Raw genomic sequence first — 21,907 nt, 5'->3', positions numbered from 1 at the left:
ACAAAGACTAATCACCACAGAAGCCTTTCAACCATCCAGGGTTTTGTTCAAGTAAATGACTTTGGCAACCAAATGGCATAAAACTTTAGGCCTTTGGAAATTCTGAAGACTTTCAAGAATGGTAACTGCCAGTGTTTAATTATATTTTATTCAGGCAACTTTATTTTAATCAGCACTGCCCAGTAGAACTTTCTGTGATAAAAATGTTTTAGATTTGTAGTGCCTACTAGCCACTGAAGACTGGAAATGCTGCTTTTCTAACAAATGAACTGAATTTGAAATTATATCCAAGTTTTATTAATTTAAATAGCTGCATATGGCTAGTGGCAACCATATCAGACAATACAGAACTATATCAAAAAACATAAAGTGATCTAATGCCTTGATATCCCAGTGTAATCCACAGACCAGCAGTGACATCCCCACGGGAGCCTGTTAGAAAGACAGAATCTTAGCAACCACCTCCCTCCACCCCACCCAGAGCTACTGAATTGGCACCTACATTTTAACAATGTATAACAGATGATTTGAATATACATTAAAGTTTAAGACACACTGGCCTGATGATGATATTCTTATCCTCTCAAAAGATAAATTAATGATTAAGTAGATAATTCATCAATGAAATGGAGTAAGGCATGAGAATGAACTATTTGAGATTTTTCTGGTTTAATAGCACTTCCAAAGGAGGAAAGTAGACTGAGGTGAATTTAAAGTAGTAAGAACTTGATATACGATGGTATACTCTTTGTATGAATATCAAAATATGTATTTATCATAAAATGTAGCTTTATTATTTTATCCTTCACGATTCTGTGTTTCAAGAAATTTAGAAACTAATATTCTTGTTTGATATACTTGACATATACCATGGAAGCAAGCAAGGTTACAAAGCAAATGACCCAGGGAACTTTCTCTGGGTAGCCTAGTAAGAAGCTGGCTGGGATCAAGGACACTCATTCCCTCTAGCAAGGACTGATATCAAACTATTCTTCCATGGGCCTATGAGCCCTAAAAGCCTCTAAGTGGCATTGCTGACCAGCTGGCATTCCTAAACAGCTGGCACTTAAGTTTAGACTACTTGGCCTTGAGTCCCAAATTGTCATGCCTTCCATTTCGCTCTATTAACAGGGAATGCAACAAGAGAGGAGGGTTTGGTAGGGAACACCTGCTGGAGTCCAATCTCACTGTGTAGTCAACAGTTATACACCAGACCCAGCAAACTTCTCTATGATGCCAAGGTAATGTAAGACCCATACACCTGCTGATCTTTCCGTCCATGAATTTCAGCCCATGCCAAGTGATGCTTACTTAGTGTAAACATAAGCCCAGTGAATGACAAACATAAACACATGGTTGTCAGTGGTATGATACTGTACAGAGCAAGTCAAAACTTTTAATATACTTTTCAAGAGGAGACATATAAGAATAAAACAGTACCTTTTGCACTAAATTTTAAACTGATCTTCGGTCTTATATCAGTATCAGTAATTTTCAGAGACATCAACTTTTTATAACTGCAAGTAGAAAAAACTTAAGTTACAATTAATACCAAAGTTACTTAAGATTTCTGATATCAGCATGGCTAAGTAAGTGAATATTGTCCTCTCCTCCTCCTTTGGGAAAAATTTAAAAGCAAAGGAAAAAAGGGAATGAACAAACAAAACCCACCAACAAGGATAACCCCACACTGTCAATTTTGTTGGAGTTACCAGACAAATAGAACTGCTAAATCTCATACTAAAAAAAAAAAAAAAAAGCTGTGTGGCAACAGAAATATTGTAAAAAACCAGCAAAACTATAACTCCCCCCAGACCTTCCTCCAACATAAGATCTTATCAATCACTAATCCAAGAAGAAAACTCATGTAAGGACTAGTGATTTTTAAAAAAAGGCAACAAAGAAATTAGCATAACAGCAATACAAATAACCAAAAAAAATGAGGGGTAAAAGTAGCAAAATTTATTAAACAGACTAAACACTAATGTTGTCATGAAAAACTTGAGACTTGGCACTGAGATAAACTCTCCCACAGAAAACAAAATAAAACAAAAATGGGGCAATACCAACCGAATGTTTTAAGTTTAATGAGGACAGAGATTGAGGTGTTGGAGGTTGTTAGAGGTGTTTTGTCTCCAGCACCAAAACACTGCCCACCATACACTACAATGGAAACATTTTAAACTCTAACAATATGAAGTACTGGCAAAGATACTGAATAAAAAATATTCTATACTGCTGGTGGGAGTGTAACCAGGTAAAACCACTGTGGGAAACAATTCAGCAAAATCTAGAAAAGCTGAAGATATGGTCAGATGGCCTACTCATTCTATTCCTAGGGATATATTCTGGGAAACGTTCTGTACATATACATCTGGGGACACATCCAGGCATTTCATCATAGCACTGTTGTTATGGTCAGAATTCAGAAATAACCTGTATTTCTACCAGTGTAAACAGAAAAAAATTGAACTATACTTATAAATAACAATATATTATGGAATTTATATCCAGAAGTAAAATATGACAAAATGCACAAAGGTGGAATGATATGGAAACATTATTGTAAGGTTCATACAATACCTATACTATACATACAATAGTATAGTATTGGAAAATGAACTTTGACAAGTTAAAAACATATATTGTAAGTCTTAGAGCAATCATGAGAGAGAGAGGGTGAAAGACAGAAAGACAGAAAGAACAAACCCAGGAAATAAAACACATGGAACAGATGGGAAAAACTGAAAACAACCAGGAAGATGGTAGATTTAAATCTGGCCATGTCAAGAACTACAGCAAATTTATATGGAATAAACACCCAAATTTAAAAGATAGGCATTGTCAGGTTGGATATAAAGAAGCAAGACCTATGCTGTCCATAAGAAACTCTCTTTAAATACAGACATATATAGGTTGAGGTAAAAAGATGCAAAAATATATATACCATGCAAATATTAATCCAAAGAAGACACAAAATGACTAATAGGTACATGAAAAGATGCTAATGTTAGTAATCATCCAGAAAATGCAAATCAAAACTACAATGAGAGATCATTTCACACTTGTTAGATTGTCTGTTACCGAAAACACAATAAGTGTTGGCCAGATATAGTGAAAAAGGAACCCTGTGCACTGCTGGTGGGAATGCAAAGTGATACAGCCACTAGGAGAAACAGTATGGAGGTTCCTCAAAAAATTAAAAGTAGGGGCACCCTGGTGGCTCAGACAGTTGAGCATCCTACTTTGGCTCAGGTCATGATCTCTTTCATGAGTTCCAGCTCCACATGCACAGAGCCTGGAGCCTGCTTGGGATTCTCTCTCTCCCTCTCTGTCTGCCCCTCCCCCGCCTGAGCATGCTCCTTCCCCCCCTCCCTCCTTCTCTCTTTCTCTCTCTCAAAAATAAACATTAAATGGGGCGCGTAGGTGGCTCAGTCAGTGTCCAACTTGGGCTCAGGTCATGATCTCACAGTTTGTGGGTTCAAGCCCCACATCAGACTCTGTGCTGACAGCTCGGTGCCTGGAGCCTGCTTCGGATTCTGTGTCTCCCTCTCTCTCTGCCCCTCCCCTGCTTGCACTTTGTCTTTCTCTCAAAAAATAAACATTAAAATAAATTAATAAATTAATTTTAAAAAATTAAAAATACAATTAATCCAGCAACCCCACTTTTGGGTATATACTGTATACCCACAGGATATGAAATCTCTATCTTGAAGAGATATCTACATGTCCATGTTCACTGCAGTATTATTTACAATAGCCAGGACATGAAAACAACTAAATGTCTATAAGTAGATGCATGGATAAACAAAATATGATTTTTATACACACACACACACACACACACACACACACACACGCATGCACTAGAACACTATTTAGCCATAAAAAAAAGGAAATCCTGCCATTTGTGACCACATGGGTGAAACTGGAGAGCATTATACTAAGTGAAGTAAGCCAGACGGAGAAAGACAAATACTGTATGATCCCACATAAATGTAGGAGCTAAAAAACCCCAAACTCACAAAAACAGAAAGTGGAATGGTGGTTGCCAAGGATAAGGGTGTGGGGAAAATGAATAAGGGGTCAAATTCCAGTGTAGAGCATGGTGACTACAGGTAATATTTTTTGTATACTCGAAAGTTGCTAAGAAACATCTTCAAAGTTCTTATCACACACACACAAGAAAAAAGTTAACATATTCATCACCTCATACAGTTAATTAACCTTACTGTGGGAATCTTTTTATAATACATACATAAATCAAATCATCACTTTCTATACCTTAAACTTATACAATGTTCTATGTCAGTTATATCTTTTAAAAGCTAAGAAAAATAGCAGCAATATAGAAAAAAATAAATAGATCACAAACAACTATTCTTTACCCCAGGAAAATAAGGCTGATTCAGCATGTGAAAATACATTAATGTATTCAGCATATTAACAGATTAAAGAATAAGAAGAAAACCATATGATCATCTCAATGCATGCAGAGAAGCACTAATTCAATACTCATTCATGATAAAAAAAATTTAAGAGAACTAGGAAAACAAAAGAATTTATTCAACCAGAAAAAGGGCAACTACAGTTGATAGCTAACAACACACTAAATGGAGAAAAACTGAAGTCTTCTCCCTAAGATCTAGAAAAGGCAACGATGTCTACTCTCACCACTTGTATTTAACATTGTACCAGAGGACCTAGCCAGTGCAGTAAGAGAAATAAGCAAAAAGTATATAAACTGGAAAAAAGAAATAGAGTTGTTTTTAGCCACAAATGACATGATCATCTGTTGAAAGCCTCAAAGAATCTATAAGATGATATTAGAATTATTAAATACCAAGTCACAGGATACATGTCCAATATATACAAACCAATTCCACATAATACAAATAACTAGAAGTTAAAATTTCAAAAGTATTATTTGCAACAGCATAAAAAAAATACACAGAAAACTACAAACATTCCTGTGAGACATCAAAGAAGTTATAATTAAATGTAATTACACTCCACATTCATGGATAGGAAGCCTCAATACTGTTAAGACACAAATCATCCCCAAACTGGGCTACAGATTCAACATAATCCCAATCATAATCCCAGCAAAAAGTTTGCAAACATTATAAGATGTTTCTTAGCTTTAATAAAGAACAGCAAAGGATCTAGAACAGAAAAAAGTAGTTTCGAAAAATAAGAATAAAGTTGAAATCACACCACCTAATTTCAAAAGATAATAAAAAGCTATAGTATTGAAGACAGTATGGTATTGTTAAATGGACAAATATACAAATGAATGGAATACAAAAATGACTATATATAGTCTATAGATTTTAGATAGACAGATAGATATGGATGGGACAGAGTGAACCTTGACCCTTATGTCATACCACATGCAAAAATTAACTTGAAATGGATTATAAATCCGGGGCACCTGGGTGGCTCAGTTGGATAAGTGTCCAACTCTTGATTTTAGCTCACAGTTTGTGAGTTCAAGCCCTATGTCAGGCTCCTAGCTGACAGCACAGAGCTTCTCTCTCTCCCTCACTCTCTGCCCCTCCCCACCTCTCAAAAATGAATAAATTTTTAAAAAAGAAGTGGATTATAAATCTAAATATAAAACTGTTTTTAGTTTTATTAAAAAACTGTTAGAAAAAATACAGGAGAAAATCTTTGTGATTTTGGGGCAGAAAAAATTTTCTTAAAACACAGAAAGCATTAAGCATAAAAGAAATGTTAAGACTTCACTGAAATTAATTAATTTTTAATTTTTGAAAGATACCTTTTAGAAAATAAAAAGGCAAGTCATGGCCTGGGATAAAATATTTCAAAAATACATATTAGGTAATTTGTACCTGGAATACACAAAGAAATTTTATAACTCAAAGATAAACAATCCAATGTAAAAATGGGCAAAAAATTAGAATAGACAATTCATCAAAGAGGATATACAGGTGAAATAACACATGTATAAACATGTGGAAAGATATTCAACTTCATTAGTCATTAGGCAAATGCAAATTAAAACCACAATATACTATTAGACACCTGCAGAGAAACTAGAACTCTCCTCCACTGTTGGTGAGAATGAAAATGTATAGCTACTTTGAAAACCATTTGGCAGTATTTTATAATATTAAACATATACCATAAGACTCATCACTCTTGCTCCTAGGAATTTACACAAGAGAAAGGAAAGCATACGTCTATACAAAAAGTATGTAAGTGAAATTTGTAGTAGCTTTAATCATAATAGCCCAAGCCAGAAACAACTCAAATGTCCTCAACTGTTGAATGAATAAATAAGTTGTGGTACACTTATACAATGGAAGACTACTTAGCAATAAACAAAAAATAAACTAGTGTTGGGGTACCTGGGTGGCTCAGTCAGTTAAGTGTCCGTCTTTAGCTCAGTCATGATCTCATGGTTTGTGGGTTTGAGCCCTGTGTTGGGCTCTGTGCTGACAGCTCAGAGCCTGGAACCTACTTTGAACTCTGTGTCTCCCTCTCTCTCTGCCCCTCTCTGGTTCGTTCATTCATTCGTTCTCTCTCTCTCAAAAATGAATAAACAGGGGCGCCTGGGTGGCGCAGTCGGTTAAGCGTCCGACTTCAGCCAGGTCACGATCTCGCGGTCCGTGAGTTCGAGCCCCGTGTCAGGCTCTGGGCTGATGGCTCAGAACCTGGAGCCTGTTTCCGATTCTGTGTCTCCCTCTCTCTCTGCCCCTCCCCCGTTCATGCTCTGTCTCTCTCTGTCCCAAAAATAAATAAACGTTGAAAAAAAAATAAAAAATAAAAATAAATAAACATTTTAATAAAAAAAAAACTAGTGATACATGCAATAACATGGATGAATCTCAAAAACATTATGCTAAGTGAAAAAGTTCAAATGCAAAAGGCTTCCCTATTAAAGGACAGTCAGTAAAAAGCAGTACCATCAGGACAGAAATCACATGAGTGGTTACCAGCGTCTAGAGGTTGGGCAAGGGGAATGACTACAAAAGAGATTTGGGGGGGAACTTTTTGGGAAGATAAAAATATTCTGTATCTTGATCATGGTAGTGGTTACCCAAATGTATACAAAGAAACTCATTTAAATGTATAGTTCTAAAGAGTGGATTTAACTGTATATAAACTACAGCTTGAAAAAACTGACCTAAAAGAAAGAACTTCAGTGTTTAGAAATGCATTTATAATTGGCACTTTCATAAAAAAGAGCAAGGAAATGATTACTGTGAAGGTCAGGATAGGTTACCTAGGGAGAAGATGAGGAGTCAGGGAGAGAGGGCCCAAGTGAGTGCTTCTGGAGTACGGGCAAAATCCCATCTTGTGTAGGGCTATGAGAGTGTTTGCTTTATAATATTCCTTAAACTCTGCATTTATATTTTGTGAGCCTTTCCTTATACTTTAATAACCATAAAACATTTTAAAGTTTAAAAAAGAATGATTCTGTTATTCATTCGTAAAACTCCATAAAGTAGCTCTTCCAATTTTGGTATTGTGATCAAGTTACCAGAGGATTCTCCCACAGATAACAACTAAAAAAACCTGGGCAAATTACAAAAAGTACTCCTTGTGGCACTGGATAGTAGAAGTAAAAGACCAACTCTGCTGAGAGAGTACGTGCTCAGAGGAGAGGAGGTAAGGGCTGGGTGAAATGTTAGTAAATTCACCAATCCTAGAGCTTTTAACCTGGGGCTAACTATACCCTGGCAGAAAACAAGTCTCCTAGGCTGTAGGAACCAGAAAATTGAAGCCAGGGAACCATGGCTATTGAAGAGAGTGGGGGAATCCCAGAAGAGAAAGAGATCCCCAAATATTTCTGCCCACACCTCTGACTGCTGAACCACATGTTTGGAACAGACTCAAAGCAGCTCAGGTGAAGGCAAAAGAACTCAATGGAGACTGGAACCACTACCTGCCTCCCCCCAAAAAGAGTTCACAGTCCATATACAAGTTAATTGACTGTCAAAACAAAAGTATATTACCTATTGCAGAATAACGGAATTCGGAACCTCTACATCTGTCATGTATTCATTGGGTACCAGCTATGTCAGGTACCCATGTGCCATTACGCTATGCACTAGAAATATGCTAGTAAGCAAGATAAAGTTCTTGCCTTCAGTGAGGTTATAGTCAAATGGAGAAGACAGACAAGAAAGTATAATAAAACTTAGTACATAGAGTTGACCTTTGAATTGAACATGGGTTCAAACTTCTACATGGATCTTTTTCATACAATGCAGTACTGTAAAAGTCTTTTCTCTTTCTTACGATTTTCTTAATAACATTTTCTTTTCTCTAGCTTAGAAATTTCAATATACTGCTCTGTAACTTTTTTTTAAATCCAGTCAATTCAGTATATAAAACATATACAAAATATGTGTTAATTGCCTATTTAAGCTATCAGTAAGTCTTCCAGTCAAAAACAGGCTCTTAGTAGCCTGTTAAGTTTTGGGGGAGTCAAAAGTTACATGAAAATTTTTGGCTGACTGTGGGGGTGGGGTTGGTACTTCTAGCCCCTATGCTGTTCAAGGGTCAATATTAAATTTTTTGATAGAAGTAAAGGGAACACGTGATAGAAACACCTAATGTCTAATGTCTTTCCAAAACTTTTAACCAGGCAAAACCAAAGGAGTAGAGTATTCCAAGCAAGGCCTGAAGGTAAAATAGATGGTATACTCAAGAACTAAAAGAAGCTCGGTATACTTGGTGCATATACACTAAGAAAAGAATGACAAGAAATGACACTAGTGAGTGCAGCAGGGACGAAGTGTCTGAAAAGTCAACCTAAGAAGTCCGAACTAAATTAAGAGCAATGAGAAGCCTCTGAAAGATTAATTTTAAACAGAGAAGTGGTACAGTTCAATTTTCATTTTTGATAAGTATTCTTGATGGCTATGTAAACAACCGACTGAAGGAAGGTAAGGCTAGGGACAAAAAGACCAGTTTAGAAGCCGTTTCAGAATTCCAAGTGAGAAATAATAATGTTATTTAGTTTAGTGCAAATGTAGGGGTGGAAGTAAGGAGGCATTTACAATATTTTTTTTTTTTAATTTTTTTTTTCAACATTTATTTATTTTTGGGACAGAGAGAGACAGAGCATGAACGGGGGAGGGGCAGAGAGAGAGAGGGAGGCACAGAATCGGAAACAGGCTCCAGGCTCTGAGCCATCAGCCCAGAGCCCGACGCGGGGCTCGAACTCGCGGACCGCGAGATCGTGACCTGGCTGAAGTCGGACGCTTAACCGACTGCGCCACCCAGGCGCCCCATGCATTTACAATATTTTTAAGAAGCTGAATTGAAGGACTTAAAAATTACAGAGCAGTGCTGGGAAGGAAGATTCTAAGTCCAGTTATGGACATGCTGAACTACAGTTATTTCTGGAAATAAAAGTGGAGCTTTTTGAGGGTGCCTGGGTGGCTTAGTCGCTCAAGCATCTGATTCTTGATTTTGGTTCAGGTCATGATCTCACAGTTTGTGAGTGTGAGTCCCGCATCAGGCTTCATTCACGCTGGCAGTGTGGAGCCTGCTTGGGATTCTCTCTCCCCTCTCTTTCTCTCAAAATAAACTTTAAAAAAAAATTAAAAAATAACACTAAAAGTGGAGCTATTTAGTATGCCAGTGGATAGATCTAATTTTAGGAGTGGAACCTATGCCAGAGATAAAGACTTGGGTTTCATTATCTTATAAAGGAAAACTGATGCCTTAGATATCAATGCCATATTCCTAGTAGTCTGAAAAACGGTAGACGTTTACACTTTCAACAGAAGAAAACAGAATCAATGAATTAGGAGAACTTTTTCTATCGAAATTTCTAATTTTAATAGCAATAATGCTCTCTACCTCTATGAGTTCCCAACTAACACTAGATCTTCCTCTGCATTACAGTTTTCTCATCCAAGAAATAAGATGATTCTAATCATTCCAGCAAGCTTGGAGGCCTGGATAAGTTTTGAAAGCTAGGAGAAAGTTTTTACATCATAACAACTTAATTTAAATGACTTTAAGAAAAATATGTTTTGTTTTCAGGAAAAGATTATCTTTATACCTAGAGGAAAAGCATTCACATAATTAACCCTTACTTGCTTTAGAATTTAATTGTCTACAGCATAGGGAGAGAGGAGAAGACAAATGTCAATCAAATTCAATTTTTTTCATACAACTAATACTCTTTTAAACTTAATAGAGCTCCAAAAAAGAAATTAACACACAAACTTAATGGAGCTCCAACAATGGACAGAAATAGAAAAAAAGCAGCAACTGAAAAATATGTACATGCTCAGGAAAAAGAAGAATTTATTTCAAGCTTACCTTGCTCCTAAATTTTCAATGGTTATATATTCATCCTTTCTCACAACTTCAAACTGCAAGTGATGGAAAAAGAAAAAAATAGCCCTAAAGTAGTTCAATTTTCAAAATTCTTTAATGTTACTTCTTAGCCTTACCATTTGAAAAAAGACAATGAGAATGAAGCTAAACAGACTTTAAAACAAGTAAAACAGAAGTAACAAGGTGAACCATACGCAATCCTAATCAAACAACAAACGAGTGGATCTTAAAAGGCAGTCCAACTTTATATCAGTATAGGATTTAAATGCCAAATCTAAAACACACAAAAATATATATGCAAAAAAAGAAATAATACATATTTATCATTTTGGTCCATTAGCTTATAAACTGAAGATGTGACAAGACACTTCCTTAATTAGAAAAAATTAAGTAGATACAATTTGACTACGTTGTATGTAATAGGAACAATATGTGATGTTCTACAGATATTTTCATGGGAAAATGTTTACAAACTAAAAAAAGTTCAGAAAGTCTAAAATTATTTTAATTTTAGGTGGCACAGAATTAGATTATCATCTTTGATTTATGACAGACTTTCCCTCTTGGTACAGTCATTGCCTGCTTTGTTTCCCTCCCTCCCTCCCCCTGTGTGCATCTTTATTTTTAAATATTTTTGTTGTTCTTAAGGTCCAAATCTATTGCTTTGGAGAAATCAAAGCAATAGAAAGGTCAGGGAGCTTGTCATCATCAAAAGAAAAAATATGACTAGAATACTATTATGATTCCCAAGTCTGTTTGCAGTAAAAAATATCATTTCAGTGAAGGGAAGAAAAATAAGAAAAAAGATACTTACCAAAATTTTAACAATTCCAGGTACATCACATTGTAGCATCCTTACCATGTCACCTGTACATCCTTCCTTCAAACATTTTCTCCCACTAAAACTCTAAAGTTATCAATAGAAAAAACAATAAATTATTAACAGAAAAAATACAAATAAAAATTTAAAAAATCACTAATGTACAAAATTGATTAAAGTTCAATGCAGATGTTGCTAGATGATAAAAGATGTGAACAAACACTGGAGAGTTAGCTGTTTAAAGAGAGTCCATAGGGCACGTGGGTGGCTTAGTAGGTTGGGCATCTGGCTTTTGGTATCTGCTCAGGGCTTGATCTCATGGTTCATGGGTTCGAGCCCCACATCAGGTTCCATGCTGACAGTGCAGGGTGGGATTCCCTCTCCATCTCTGCCCCTCTCCCACTCACACTGTCTCTCTCTCTCAAATAAATAAAAACTTTAAAAAAATAAAGATAGTCCAATTTGTGTATTAATTGATTTCCTATTTAAAATGCATGATCACACTTTTCTCTCTCATCATTTCTACTTCAAAATCTTCAAGCAGCTATATTACAGCCTAAAATGTATTTGCTGCCCCACAGGGAAAGCAACTTCAAGTAAAATGTACTGATTAAACAAGTATAAAAAGGAATACTGAATTTTTATCAGATATATGAGGATTCCAGGGAAAGGAATAAAAATGTTGAGTCCTTTCTCTGGCTCTGACCTTTCTATTTCCCTTGGTTAAGTTACTTAGTGTTCTTTTACTTCTCTTTCTTGAAGTTGAGCTATATTGATTGCCCTAACAATCAAAGAAGGTGAAAATTATTCACATGTTGCTTTAAATAAATAAATAAATAAGCATAAAACTTCATACAATGATGTTTAGTGTACAATGCAAGTTCATATTTTTTTTATCTGTCAATCCTCACAACAATCTTAAGAGGTAGGTATTACTATTCTCACTTCAAATGGTTTAGAAAACTGAGTCTGAGAGTCGTTAAATCACCAGCCTAATGAAAAAAAAATAGTAGTGGCTCAATCTGCACATGAACCCAGATCACTCAACACCATATACAATATTCTTTCTACTATACCACAATTCCTTTATAAGGGGTTTTCTGCTGTTTGCACAATATAGACACTCTAGAATGAAACAGTACAGACCCAACCTATGGCCATTAGCTCACTAAAGAGTAACCAATATAGAACTGAGCTTTGGAATTCTACTTTCTTAAGAATTTAATTTAATTATATTAGCTTAGGTAAATAGAAATAATACAGATAGGGGTGCTCAGTTGGTTGAGCATCCAACTCTTGATTTCGGCTCAGGTCATGGGATCAAGCCCACATCAGGCTCTGTGCTGACCATGGAGCCTGTTTGAGATTCTCTTTTCTCTCTCCCTCTGCCCCCGTCCCCCACTTGTGCTCTCTATAAATAAACAAATAAACAAATAAATAAATAATTGAAGACTATAACATTTATTATTGTCCCCCGCTCCTTAAAATAGAAACTATCCTTAAAATTGTATGTACCCTTTCCTTTTTTTTGGTTTACCAAATATATATATCCTTTGAATCTATGTTCTTTATGTGAATACACGCAACAATATTTCTATTTTTAGGACTGTAAACTTCTAAAAGGAAGGAAACAAACTGATAAAAATCACTAAACAAAGCAACTAGCAGAGTATCCCCAACACAGACGTGTTTAATAAATGGTGATAATGAACAAAGAATAATGAGGAAAAAAGCACGAGACAATAGGCAAAGAAAAATAGAGGGGAAAGAAAAAGGAGAGAAGGATATGAACAGGAAGAAATGAAGAGAAATGGATAAAGGAAGAAATGCTGTGAAGCTTTGAAGGAAAAACAAATACCTGGTCATTTTCACCTGGATATTTTAAATTTTTGAACTTTTTCCAACAAATTTTATGGAAATAAACACAGCAGCTTTTACTGCACATTAACTGAAAAAATCCCTGGAAAAGATAAAAGTAAGCAGTTGACATGAAAATAGTAGTTCATACAGATATAGAAAATACTACCATAAGTCTCATTCATTCATTTCATTCATTCATTTATTTATACATGAATACCTTAAGTCACTTTCAAAACTATTCTATAACTAAATGAATTTTACATGGCATTCAAAATTTATCAACAGATCACTGGTCATCGAAGAACTTTATAGGTCATTTTTCATAGGTCCATTTTCCCATCACTAAAGACAGTGCATTAGTATAGAAAGAAAAGGCAATTTGAAGAAGTCAATGTAATCATCTTCCATATACCGCATACAACAAAATATCCAAAATTTGATGTGTGATCTTTTCAGAGGAACATGCTCTCTTGCCCCTCTTCTTCACCTCCATTTTTACATTTCTCTTTTCCTCCAGACCCAATTTCATACCATTTTCTCCTGCATCTCTGCTAATAATCACCAGACCTGATTTGTTCTCTTAGTGATAGCTACTGCATTATCCCAGTGTTTAAATTTCTTGTCCTTCCCAGTGTGAGCTCCCTGGGAACTACAGCCCTGCATCCTTTAAATAGGTAAACTACATGAATGGCATAAATTTTTTGGCCAGGAGGTTCTGCTGCTACATGCTGTCCATGTGATTGGAACCCTGGAAGCCTCCCTGGCAAACCTTAGATTTTTATCACCATATCACCTAAACCAAGACCAACTTGCCCCACGTTGAGCACTCCACTTCCCCAGGTCCACTTCCCAAAACCTGTGTTACTCTAATGAATAGATCTTGGATTTCTCCCCCATCACTCACTGTATACATCATGCCTTGCCACTGGATTTCCACTATATGACAGAGGTGGTGTCAGGGTGGCACTGACGGTCACATCTCATCCTATCTTGTGATTTCCCACAGCCTCATTCTGATATATCCAGAGAGAACTAGACTTGAAGTACTTTGTTAAATTTCTTCAAATCCAGGTTGGTTTCATTTTGTTTGACCAAGACCCATACAACAGATAATGATCGCTTACTTAGTAACATAATTCTTGAGGAGTAACAACCTTTCTCCTTAGTAAAATGCTAATATTTTCAACCTATAACATTTCTAACTATAAGGAATATTTCACATATTTTTCATGTATGATTACAGGCATTTGAATATTACAAAATCCTTAGCAAAATCGATTATTTTTTTATTGATTCACAGGATTTAAATAATTCCTGCTCACTATGAATCTAAGTACTCAGAGATATTCAACTTCTTAACTGCATGAATTACTACTGTAATTAAACTAAGTACTCTTTTTAAACAATATTTTGATGCATGATAAAAATAATTATCAAAGTTTAATTTTTAATTATATTAATTTAAAATCAGTTAATTATATTACCTTGTAATTGGTGTTCTTTAAAATGTCAGCTTCACAAGATCGCTCACAATCTAGATAACTGCAAATGGTCTGCTTCATTATATTACTTTCAGTTGTCTTGATAAAATCATTAAGAAGATCCTAGATTAAAAGGTTTTTTTAATTTTATGAATTATTAGTAACAAGACTGCAACACTTCCAATATTTTACCTTAAATAATATGTCCATTTTATTATCTCCCTTTTTGAAGGCATTGTATGTTTTCTTAAAAAACAGTATAGAACATATTTCCCTCATTCAAAGTAAACAATACATGAGAAGGCCCTAAATTAGAAATACTGGGTTTTTTACTGAACATAAACATGGAGAAAGGAAAAAGTCTTTATTTGAGTCTATACCTCTGTTCACCATCCTAACTCATGGCACGACACCTAGCATGTTCCTGTTAAAAATTACTTGCTCTGATATACATACAGAGAGACAACAAATCACTGGGAGCCCAGGAGGGTCTGCATATTGGTAGTGGGACTCCTGGAGTGGTGCAATATGCTGCTCGCTGCCATTATGGGCAGAAGTAGCGTACAGAAATATGCTTCCAATGTTGAGTTACAACTTGGAATGAAATTTCCTATTTTAAAAATGCTGATTAAATGTAGATGAAACACATTTACAGGTCTATGTTAAAGAGGTCCTTTCACCAGGTCCTTAATCCTTATCCCTTAGAGAGACAGTATTACAAGATTTCAAATAGCAGTATTTCTAATATACTGAGAGTATACAACATGACTAATAAGCTTCTATAGATTATTTGATAAATCTAGTCACCATAACATTCTTTTGGTGCCATTCAGAATTTTAAATTGATGGCTGATATTGAATAATAAGGATATTCTGACCAAATTAACTAAAACATTTTAGTATCAAGAAGAGAGAGAAAGAAATGAGAGGCGTTTAAGGACCTTTCAGTATGAGGGTAGTATATCCTGTCAGCATAGCCAATGGCCAAATGGAAATGCTAAAAACAACAACAGCAGCAACAAAGGACTCACAGAAAATATATAACTACTGCAGTTTCACAGATCTTAAACTTAGTACTTCAATATTGATCTACTGATACTCCCACCAAATATATGCCACACATGCCTATAGGCATATATACATACGGATATACGCAGCTAGCTACAGGGGTGTGTATCTCTGTGTTTTCCATCTTCTCTACGCCAGCCCCTTGCCTTCTTTAGAACACTAACTACAATTTGTAACTATTTTATTGGGTTTTTTTCCCTTTTTAATCCTTTTGTTCCTTATTCTTTATTCCTTATCTCTTGCCTCCCATCTTAGGCATTCATTCATTCAACATATTTACAAAATGCCTGTTTTAAGCCAGCTTGCTATGGAAGTTATGTATGTTAATGGTAACAGTAGTAAACTTAGCAGGCTAAGACTTAGCCCTCATAGGACTCACATCAATGTCACCTACCACTATCTATTCAGCTTCAAGCCAGAAATCTTGAACTCAGCCACTGCATAATAGATTCCATCACCTTTTGCATGTAATATATCAACAAGTAACTACTGAGTCTTCTTCCAAAATACATTGCAAATTTTTCCATTTCTGTCTCCATTTTTACCACTGGAGCTGCCTAACAGTTAGGCAGCTGTTACCTAGATTATTAACTGTAACAGCTGCCTAACTGCCCCCCTCTTCCCCACCTACTCTGCTCCAAGGTACTCTCTACACGGAAGCAAAAGATGTCAGTTACTTGCTTAAAACTCATCAATGGCTTCCCACTGTACATAAAACAAAGTGGGGAACCCTTACCAAGGACTGCAAGGTTCTGCAGAACGTGATGCTGAACCCAGTATATCTAGCCATCTCTTGAAATTCATCTCTAGCCTTGCTCATTATAAAATTTACAGTTTTATGTTTTTCGGTTCCTCAGACTTGCTTGTGAAAGCCACACTATATTCCATTTACCTAGAATTGTTCTTCCCCCAGTCTTCACAGAGCTAGTTCTAGTCTCAATCTGCTGGTTCCAACTTGAGTATCACCTCCCAGAGAGGCCACATATACATACGCATATATACGTACAAATATAGATACATACAGTATACAAGTGTATATGTGCGTGTTCTCCATTTTCTCATTTTATTATAATTTGATTATATCATTCTACTGTTTAAAAGTCTTCAGGGGTTTCACATTAAACTCAAGATAGGGTCTGAACCCATACTTGGCTTATTAAGGCCTTCCATGATGTGGCTGACATTTACCTCTGTTATATTATGCATTTATGAAACAAGAACAGATGGTCATTTAAAAAAAAAACCAAAGAACATAATACGTAACAACAACAAAAACTCTTAGTAGATAATAGCTGAAATAGTCATTGAAATTAAAATTTCAACAGAAGGATAGGAACAATGGTAATGTTAAAAAATAACAAGCATTTCAAAGGACACCACCCTGGCTAGGGTGCCAGCATCTCTAAGGGTGCTATATTGCCCCACCAGGATGAGTTTATCTAAGGGGATATATGAGGACGGGAACAACTGGGGCAGGGAAGGCCTCTGGTGGAACTCACCCAGGATAAAGGGGTACAGGTCGCCCTCTAATTGCCCTAAAAAGAAACTAATCATAATGTCTGAGAAGCAAGATTTTCAGTGGGTTGCCAGGCATCAATCTTAACAAATTAAGAACATGCTGGCCTACAGCCAGAACAGGGTCACTGAAGCATTTTGCTCTGTCAGACATTAAACCTTTATTGGATTTTAAAGAAGTAAGGGAGTGAGGGCTGGTAGAAAGTCCAAAGCAGCTGGAATGGTGGCTGGGTGCCCAAAAAACTCATGGCAGCAAATATTTTTGGAAGCTGTATATAAATATTTTAACATTATAATAACTAATATAATAGCACTAGTGTGCACTGGCTGAATATCAGCCCTACACAGAAAGCTAAAGCTGAGGAAAATATCCTAGAAAATAGTACAAAAAAAAAAATGTAAGAAATAAGGAAAAAAATAATAAAATCAGAGATTCAGTTCAGGATGTCAAGTATCTGAATAATAAACATTTCAGAAAGAAAAAGTGGAAATGAAGAAATTATCAAATAAGTAAATTTTTAGAATGTACCAGAACATTTTCAAAATATAATCTCAGAACACTAGAGAACACAGAATATCCTAAAAATTCCCAGAAAGAAAAAAAACAAAACAGGTTACCAGCAAAAGATTGAGAATCAGAGCATCAGATTTCTGAAAAGTACTATTGGAAGCAAAGAAGGTAAGAGAAACACACTGAAACTATAAAGGAAAATAATTTGCACCCTAAAATTGGATGCCCAGGCAAGATACAAATAAAGTGTACAAAAAAGAAATTATTTCGAAGACTTGAAAGATCTCAAAAAATTTACCTCCCAATCAAGTACCCTTTTCTAGGAAGCTGCTGAAGGAGCTGTACCACCAAAACAAGGGAGTAAACCTAAAAAGAAAGCTTGAGATCAAAGAAACAGACGATTCTACATAGAAGTGAAGGATATTCCAAGGAATAAAAGAAAAACCTAAGGCACATTTAATAAAAACATATGACTGACTATTGGTAGGATGGGGAAAGGGAAATGTATGTGTAAAGGGGAGGTATAAGAACTAATAAACCCTCCTCATCTGCCATCATGGGTAGTCAAAGATAATATCTACCATGGAGAAATATTCAAAAAGCAGCACATCTTTTCAAAAAATATAGGTAAATATCAAAGAAAAATGTCTAGAGAGTTGGAAGAAGGTTTCTCTAGTTAGGAACTACAATTAAAGCTGATGTACCACAGACTGTTAATGTTTAAGTCTTCTAATATTTGACAAACTACATACATGTATTATTTTCCATGAAATAAAAAAATTCACTAAAAAAAGTTTGAATAACAAAAAATATTTTAAAAGGAGGAGGAAAAAGAGAAAAGTAAGACCAAGTAGGGCCTGCTTTAGGCAAGCAGTGAAGTTCAATGTTAAAAATAATATATAAAATCATTACTAAGTCTAGGTTTAAGGTCATGTGATTATCCTGATAAATGCCAAAAACTGCTTATTCTATTGATTACTGTGAGAGCTACACTAAAATAGTACTCTGAGAGTGGAGAGTTTTCTATCTCTCCTTCTAGTTATATTAGCTTTTGTCCCATACATCTCGAGGCTCTATTATTAGCTATATACAATTTGACCTATTTGAGGAATGCATTTGGCTTTAAAGTCAGCCCAAACATAAAGATCCTGAAAGGTTTAAAGTAAAAGTCTGAAAAGATGTATGTCATTCAAACACTAACCAAAAGAAACTCAGTGTAGCTATTTTCATATTAAACAAATTAAAAAGTGACTGTAATATGACTTAAAAGATGGATGAAAGTTACCCCAAAAGTAAAGAATACCCAGAAAGTATGAGGAAATGGAAACCCTCATACTTTGCCTTAAGAATACAAACTGGTACAAACTTTCTAAGAGGATATATGAAGACAAATACCAACATGTTTACAACTGTTTTAAAGACTTCACAATTCCACATTTAGAAATGTGTCCTATGGGAATTACGTGGGACATGCACAAAGATGACTTTACATAATAATGAAAAACTGGAATGTTTAGGATAAACTGAATATTCAACAGCAGGAAACTGGTTATGCAAATTAAAGCATGATTTTATGATGAACCATGAAAACAAATCATACTGTAGAATAATCTAATTACTGGGAAACTCAGAGTATATATTTCTAAACTATATATCAATGTATATAACATACCAATTTACTAAAAATAAAGGGTACAAGTGTTTATACATGTGTGTCTGGAAAAACATAAATAAAAATACTAGTATTAGTTTCTCCTTTTGAGGAAACATGGATAAATTTTATCTTTCAGTACTTAAACATTTTTCAAATTTTCTGAAATAATTTTTTTTAAGTTTTCTTAGTACTTTTTAAATTTAAATCAACAACAAAATAACAGTAAGTATAATTAGAAAAAAAAGTAAGTTAATTAACTACCACATTTAGCTATAGCCCCATGAAGTACCAGACCTGCATAGCTTTTAATCTTCTTGTTTCTAAATAACAAATCTTATTTGCTAACACAGCTACCTCACTTCTATGTGTTGAATCATACATTCTGCACAAAGTAATGGGATTAATGTTGTTTCTTATACAAAAAGCTAATTTCCAATAAAAGAACATGCTGCTATAGAATACGACAAAATTAGCACAGACCACACTTCATCAAAGAGGATTCTGATTAGTCACAGATGAAATGCTGTTCTTAATTTCTTACTTTAAAAGTTGTAGGTAAATCTTCATCTTCTGCAGGATCTATGTCAAACCAATGATCATTTGTATCTCCTATTTCTTGTAAGCTTTTATGAAATTCTAGCAGTCCTCCATTATATCTGTAAGGCATTTATTTTAAAATAAGGTTAGTTTGAATGGGACTTTAACTAGATAGTTTACCAATAAGACAATGAGCAACTCTTTTTTTTTTTTTTTTTTTTTTTGGTGGTAAGTAGGGTGATGATAACCTCTGGCATGCTATAGAAATACAAATACTAGGACTCTCACCTGTGGTAGATTGGGATGAAATACAGGTGGAAGGGGAGGCAATAGATTATGTAGTAGCTCAAGCTTGAACAGTATGGGGGCCTTGGTAATTAAAGGGATTGTAGAGTTGGTTGGCTTTTGTCTACTGTCTTGGAAGCCTTGAAGAAAGAGAATGACAGTCACAGGTCAGCCAACTATTGACTCAGGGCACACTGTGAAAGACAGAGGACTCTATGGCAGCATTTAAAGAGACTCTCTCCTGCAGCCATAAAGATAATATGTGCTGAAAATCAGGCCAGATTTAGTCACAAGGTGAAACAAACTGCAAAAGAGACCAAATGTACCTCCTTGACAGGACTATTACCAATTCAGGACACCCTGTGAAAGCTAAAAGGCCTCTACAGTAACATTTAAAGAACCCTTACCAACTCTAATAAGGGCAAACTGTGCTGAAAATGAGGCCCAGTATTTAATCATAAGGTTAAAACAGCAGCAAAAACTAAAAACACTGCCTCAGTGGATTATGCTAACATCAGGGCTCTGATCAGGGAGAAAGTAGACCCTGAGGTCTGAAATGGAGACATTTAAGTAAAACCCTTAAATTGCCTTCAACCCTCTGGCTGACAAGGAGTATCAGAATCCCTTTACTGACCAAGTATCATCTGAGGTTCATAGCTCAAAAGATGATGCCCTTCCTTCTCAAGATCCTCTCCCATCTGTGCTTACTGCCCATAGAGCAATAACTCTAGGGTCAGGTATAAACAGAGCCCATGTAAGAAAACAGAGTTCCTGCCCTGAAAGAAAAAGCTTAGTCAGCCTAAGAATTGCAGAACTTGACCAGTATGTACTGGCAGAAACATATGTGGGAGTGGATCTTAAGAGTGTTGACCCAATAGACAAATATACAACTGGATAGAGAAGTGTATGTTGATATGGGAGGACTCTTCCACAATTCAAGATTTACTTTCCTAGCTAGGACACCTGAGACACCATGCTGCTGAGAAGGCTACTTGAAGCTTGGATCCAACATTGACCTATAGTAATTAAGGTGGAAATGCAGGAAATTTGAAGGCAGAGTATTAAAGAAAGTTCAAGGAGGTAAGGATATTATAATGGACTTACTACCTAAGACCAGAGAAGCCACCACTAAACACAGTTCCCTGGAAAGGCACAGAGGACACTCTAACTATTAAAGCAGTGTTTTCAGGCAGTTCAGTGGTGGTTGTTCTCTATAGGCCAGGGATGAAAGTCAATGATGCTGTCATGTGACTGGGGTTTCTAGTTATCTGTGATATGGAAAGCAGATTCTCTCCAACACCCATCAGTAAAGAGACTAAAGAATAGTTCACACATCTGGGGGAAGGACAGCAATATACATTCTCTGTCTTGTCTCACAGCTATGAGAATTCTCTCTACAATATAAAGAGATTTTGATCATCCTAAAATTCTGCAAAACATCACACCAGTCCACTATATTGATGACATCATGTTAGTAAATGGGAAGCAGGAAGTCTTCTGGGTACCCCAGTGAAAAACAAGCATGCCAGAGGATAGACGATAAACCTTACAAAAGAATCAGGTAACTACCACAGAGATGACTCTTCTAGGAATCCCATGGTTGGACACAGCAGTAATACTGCATAAGGATTTAAACTGCCTAATTCATCTTTCAAATCTCAAACATTATTTCCTCAAGAAGACTTCTGATTCCCATAACTAGACTGGGGGCCCAGTAAAAACTTTAATTATTCACTGTATTTTCCTTCATAGCTCTTTATTATATTTCCAAATTAATTAGTTGTATAACTGATTATTTGATTAAGGTCTACAAGATTCACTATAATGTCAGTTACATGAAGATAGGA

At 35.6% G+C, this 21,907-nt stretch overlaps 1 protein-coding gene across 8 annotated transcripts in view; it reads right to left on the bottom strand.

Annotated features, from left to right (window-relative positions):
* Window positions 1-21,907, bottom strand: part of DZIP3 (DAZ interacting zinc finger protein 3) — a 99,509-nt gene that overhangs the window by 47,862 nt on the left and 29,740 nt on the right. For all 8 annotated transcript variants that reach the window (XM_040484429.1, XM_040484433.1, XM_040484428.1 and 5 more), the window contains 6 exons: window positions 19,780-19,894; window positions 14,494-14,613; window positions 13,008-13,109; window positions 11,144-11,236; window positions 10,312-10,364; window positions 1,441-1,517 (listed from right to left, as the gene is read on the bottom strand). In XM_040484429.1, the coding sequence (XP_040340363.1) occupies window positions 1,441-1,517; window positions 10,312-10,364; window positions 11,144-11,236; window positions 13,008-13,109; window positions 14,494-14,613; window positions 19,780-19,894 (560 nt within the window). The remainder of the gene's footprint in view (window positions 1-1,440; window positions 1,518-10,311; window positions 10,365-11,143; window positions 11,237-13,007; window positions 13,110-14,493; window positions 14,614-19,779; window positions 19,895-21,907) is intronic.

The sequence above is a fragment of the Herpailurus yagouaroundi genome, unplaced genomic scaffold, assembly GCF_014898765.1.
Source record: "Herpailurus yagouaroundi ecotype Mexico unplaced genomic scaffold, PumYag 162, whole genome shotgun sequence".
Taxonomy (NCBI): Eukaryota; Metazoa; Chordata; class Mammalia; order Carnivora; family Felidae; genus Herpailurus; species Herpailurus yagouaroundi.
Note: the sequence above shows the minus strand (reverse complement) of the source record. Positions and strands in the feature narration are given on the sequence as shown.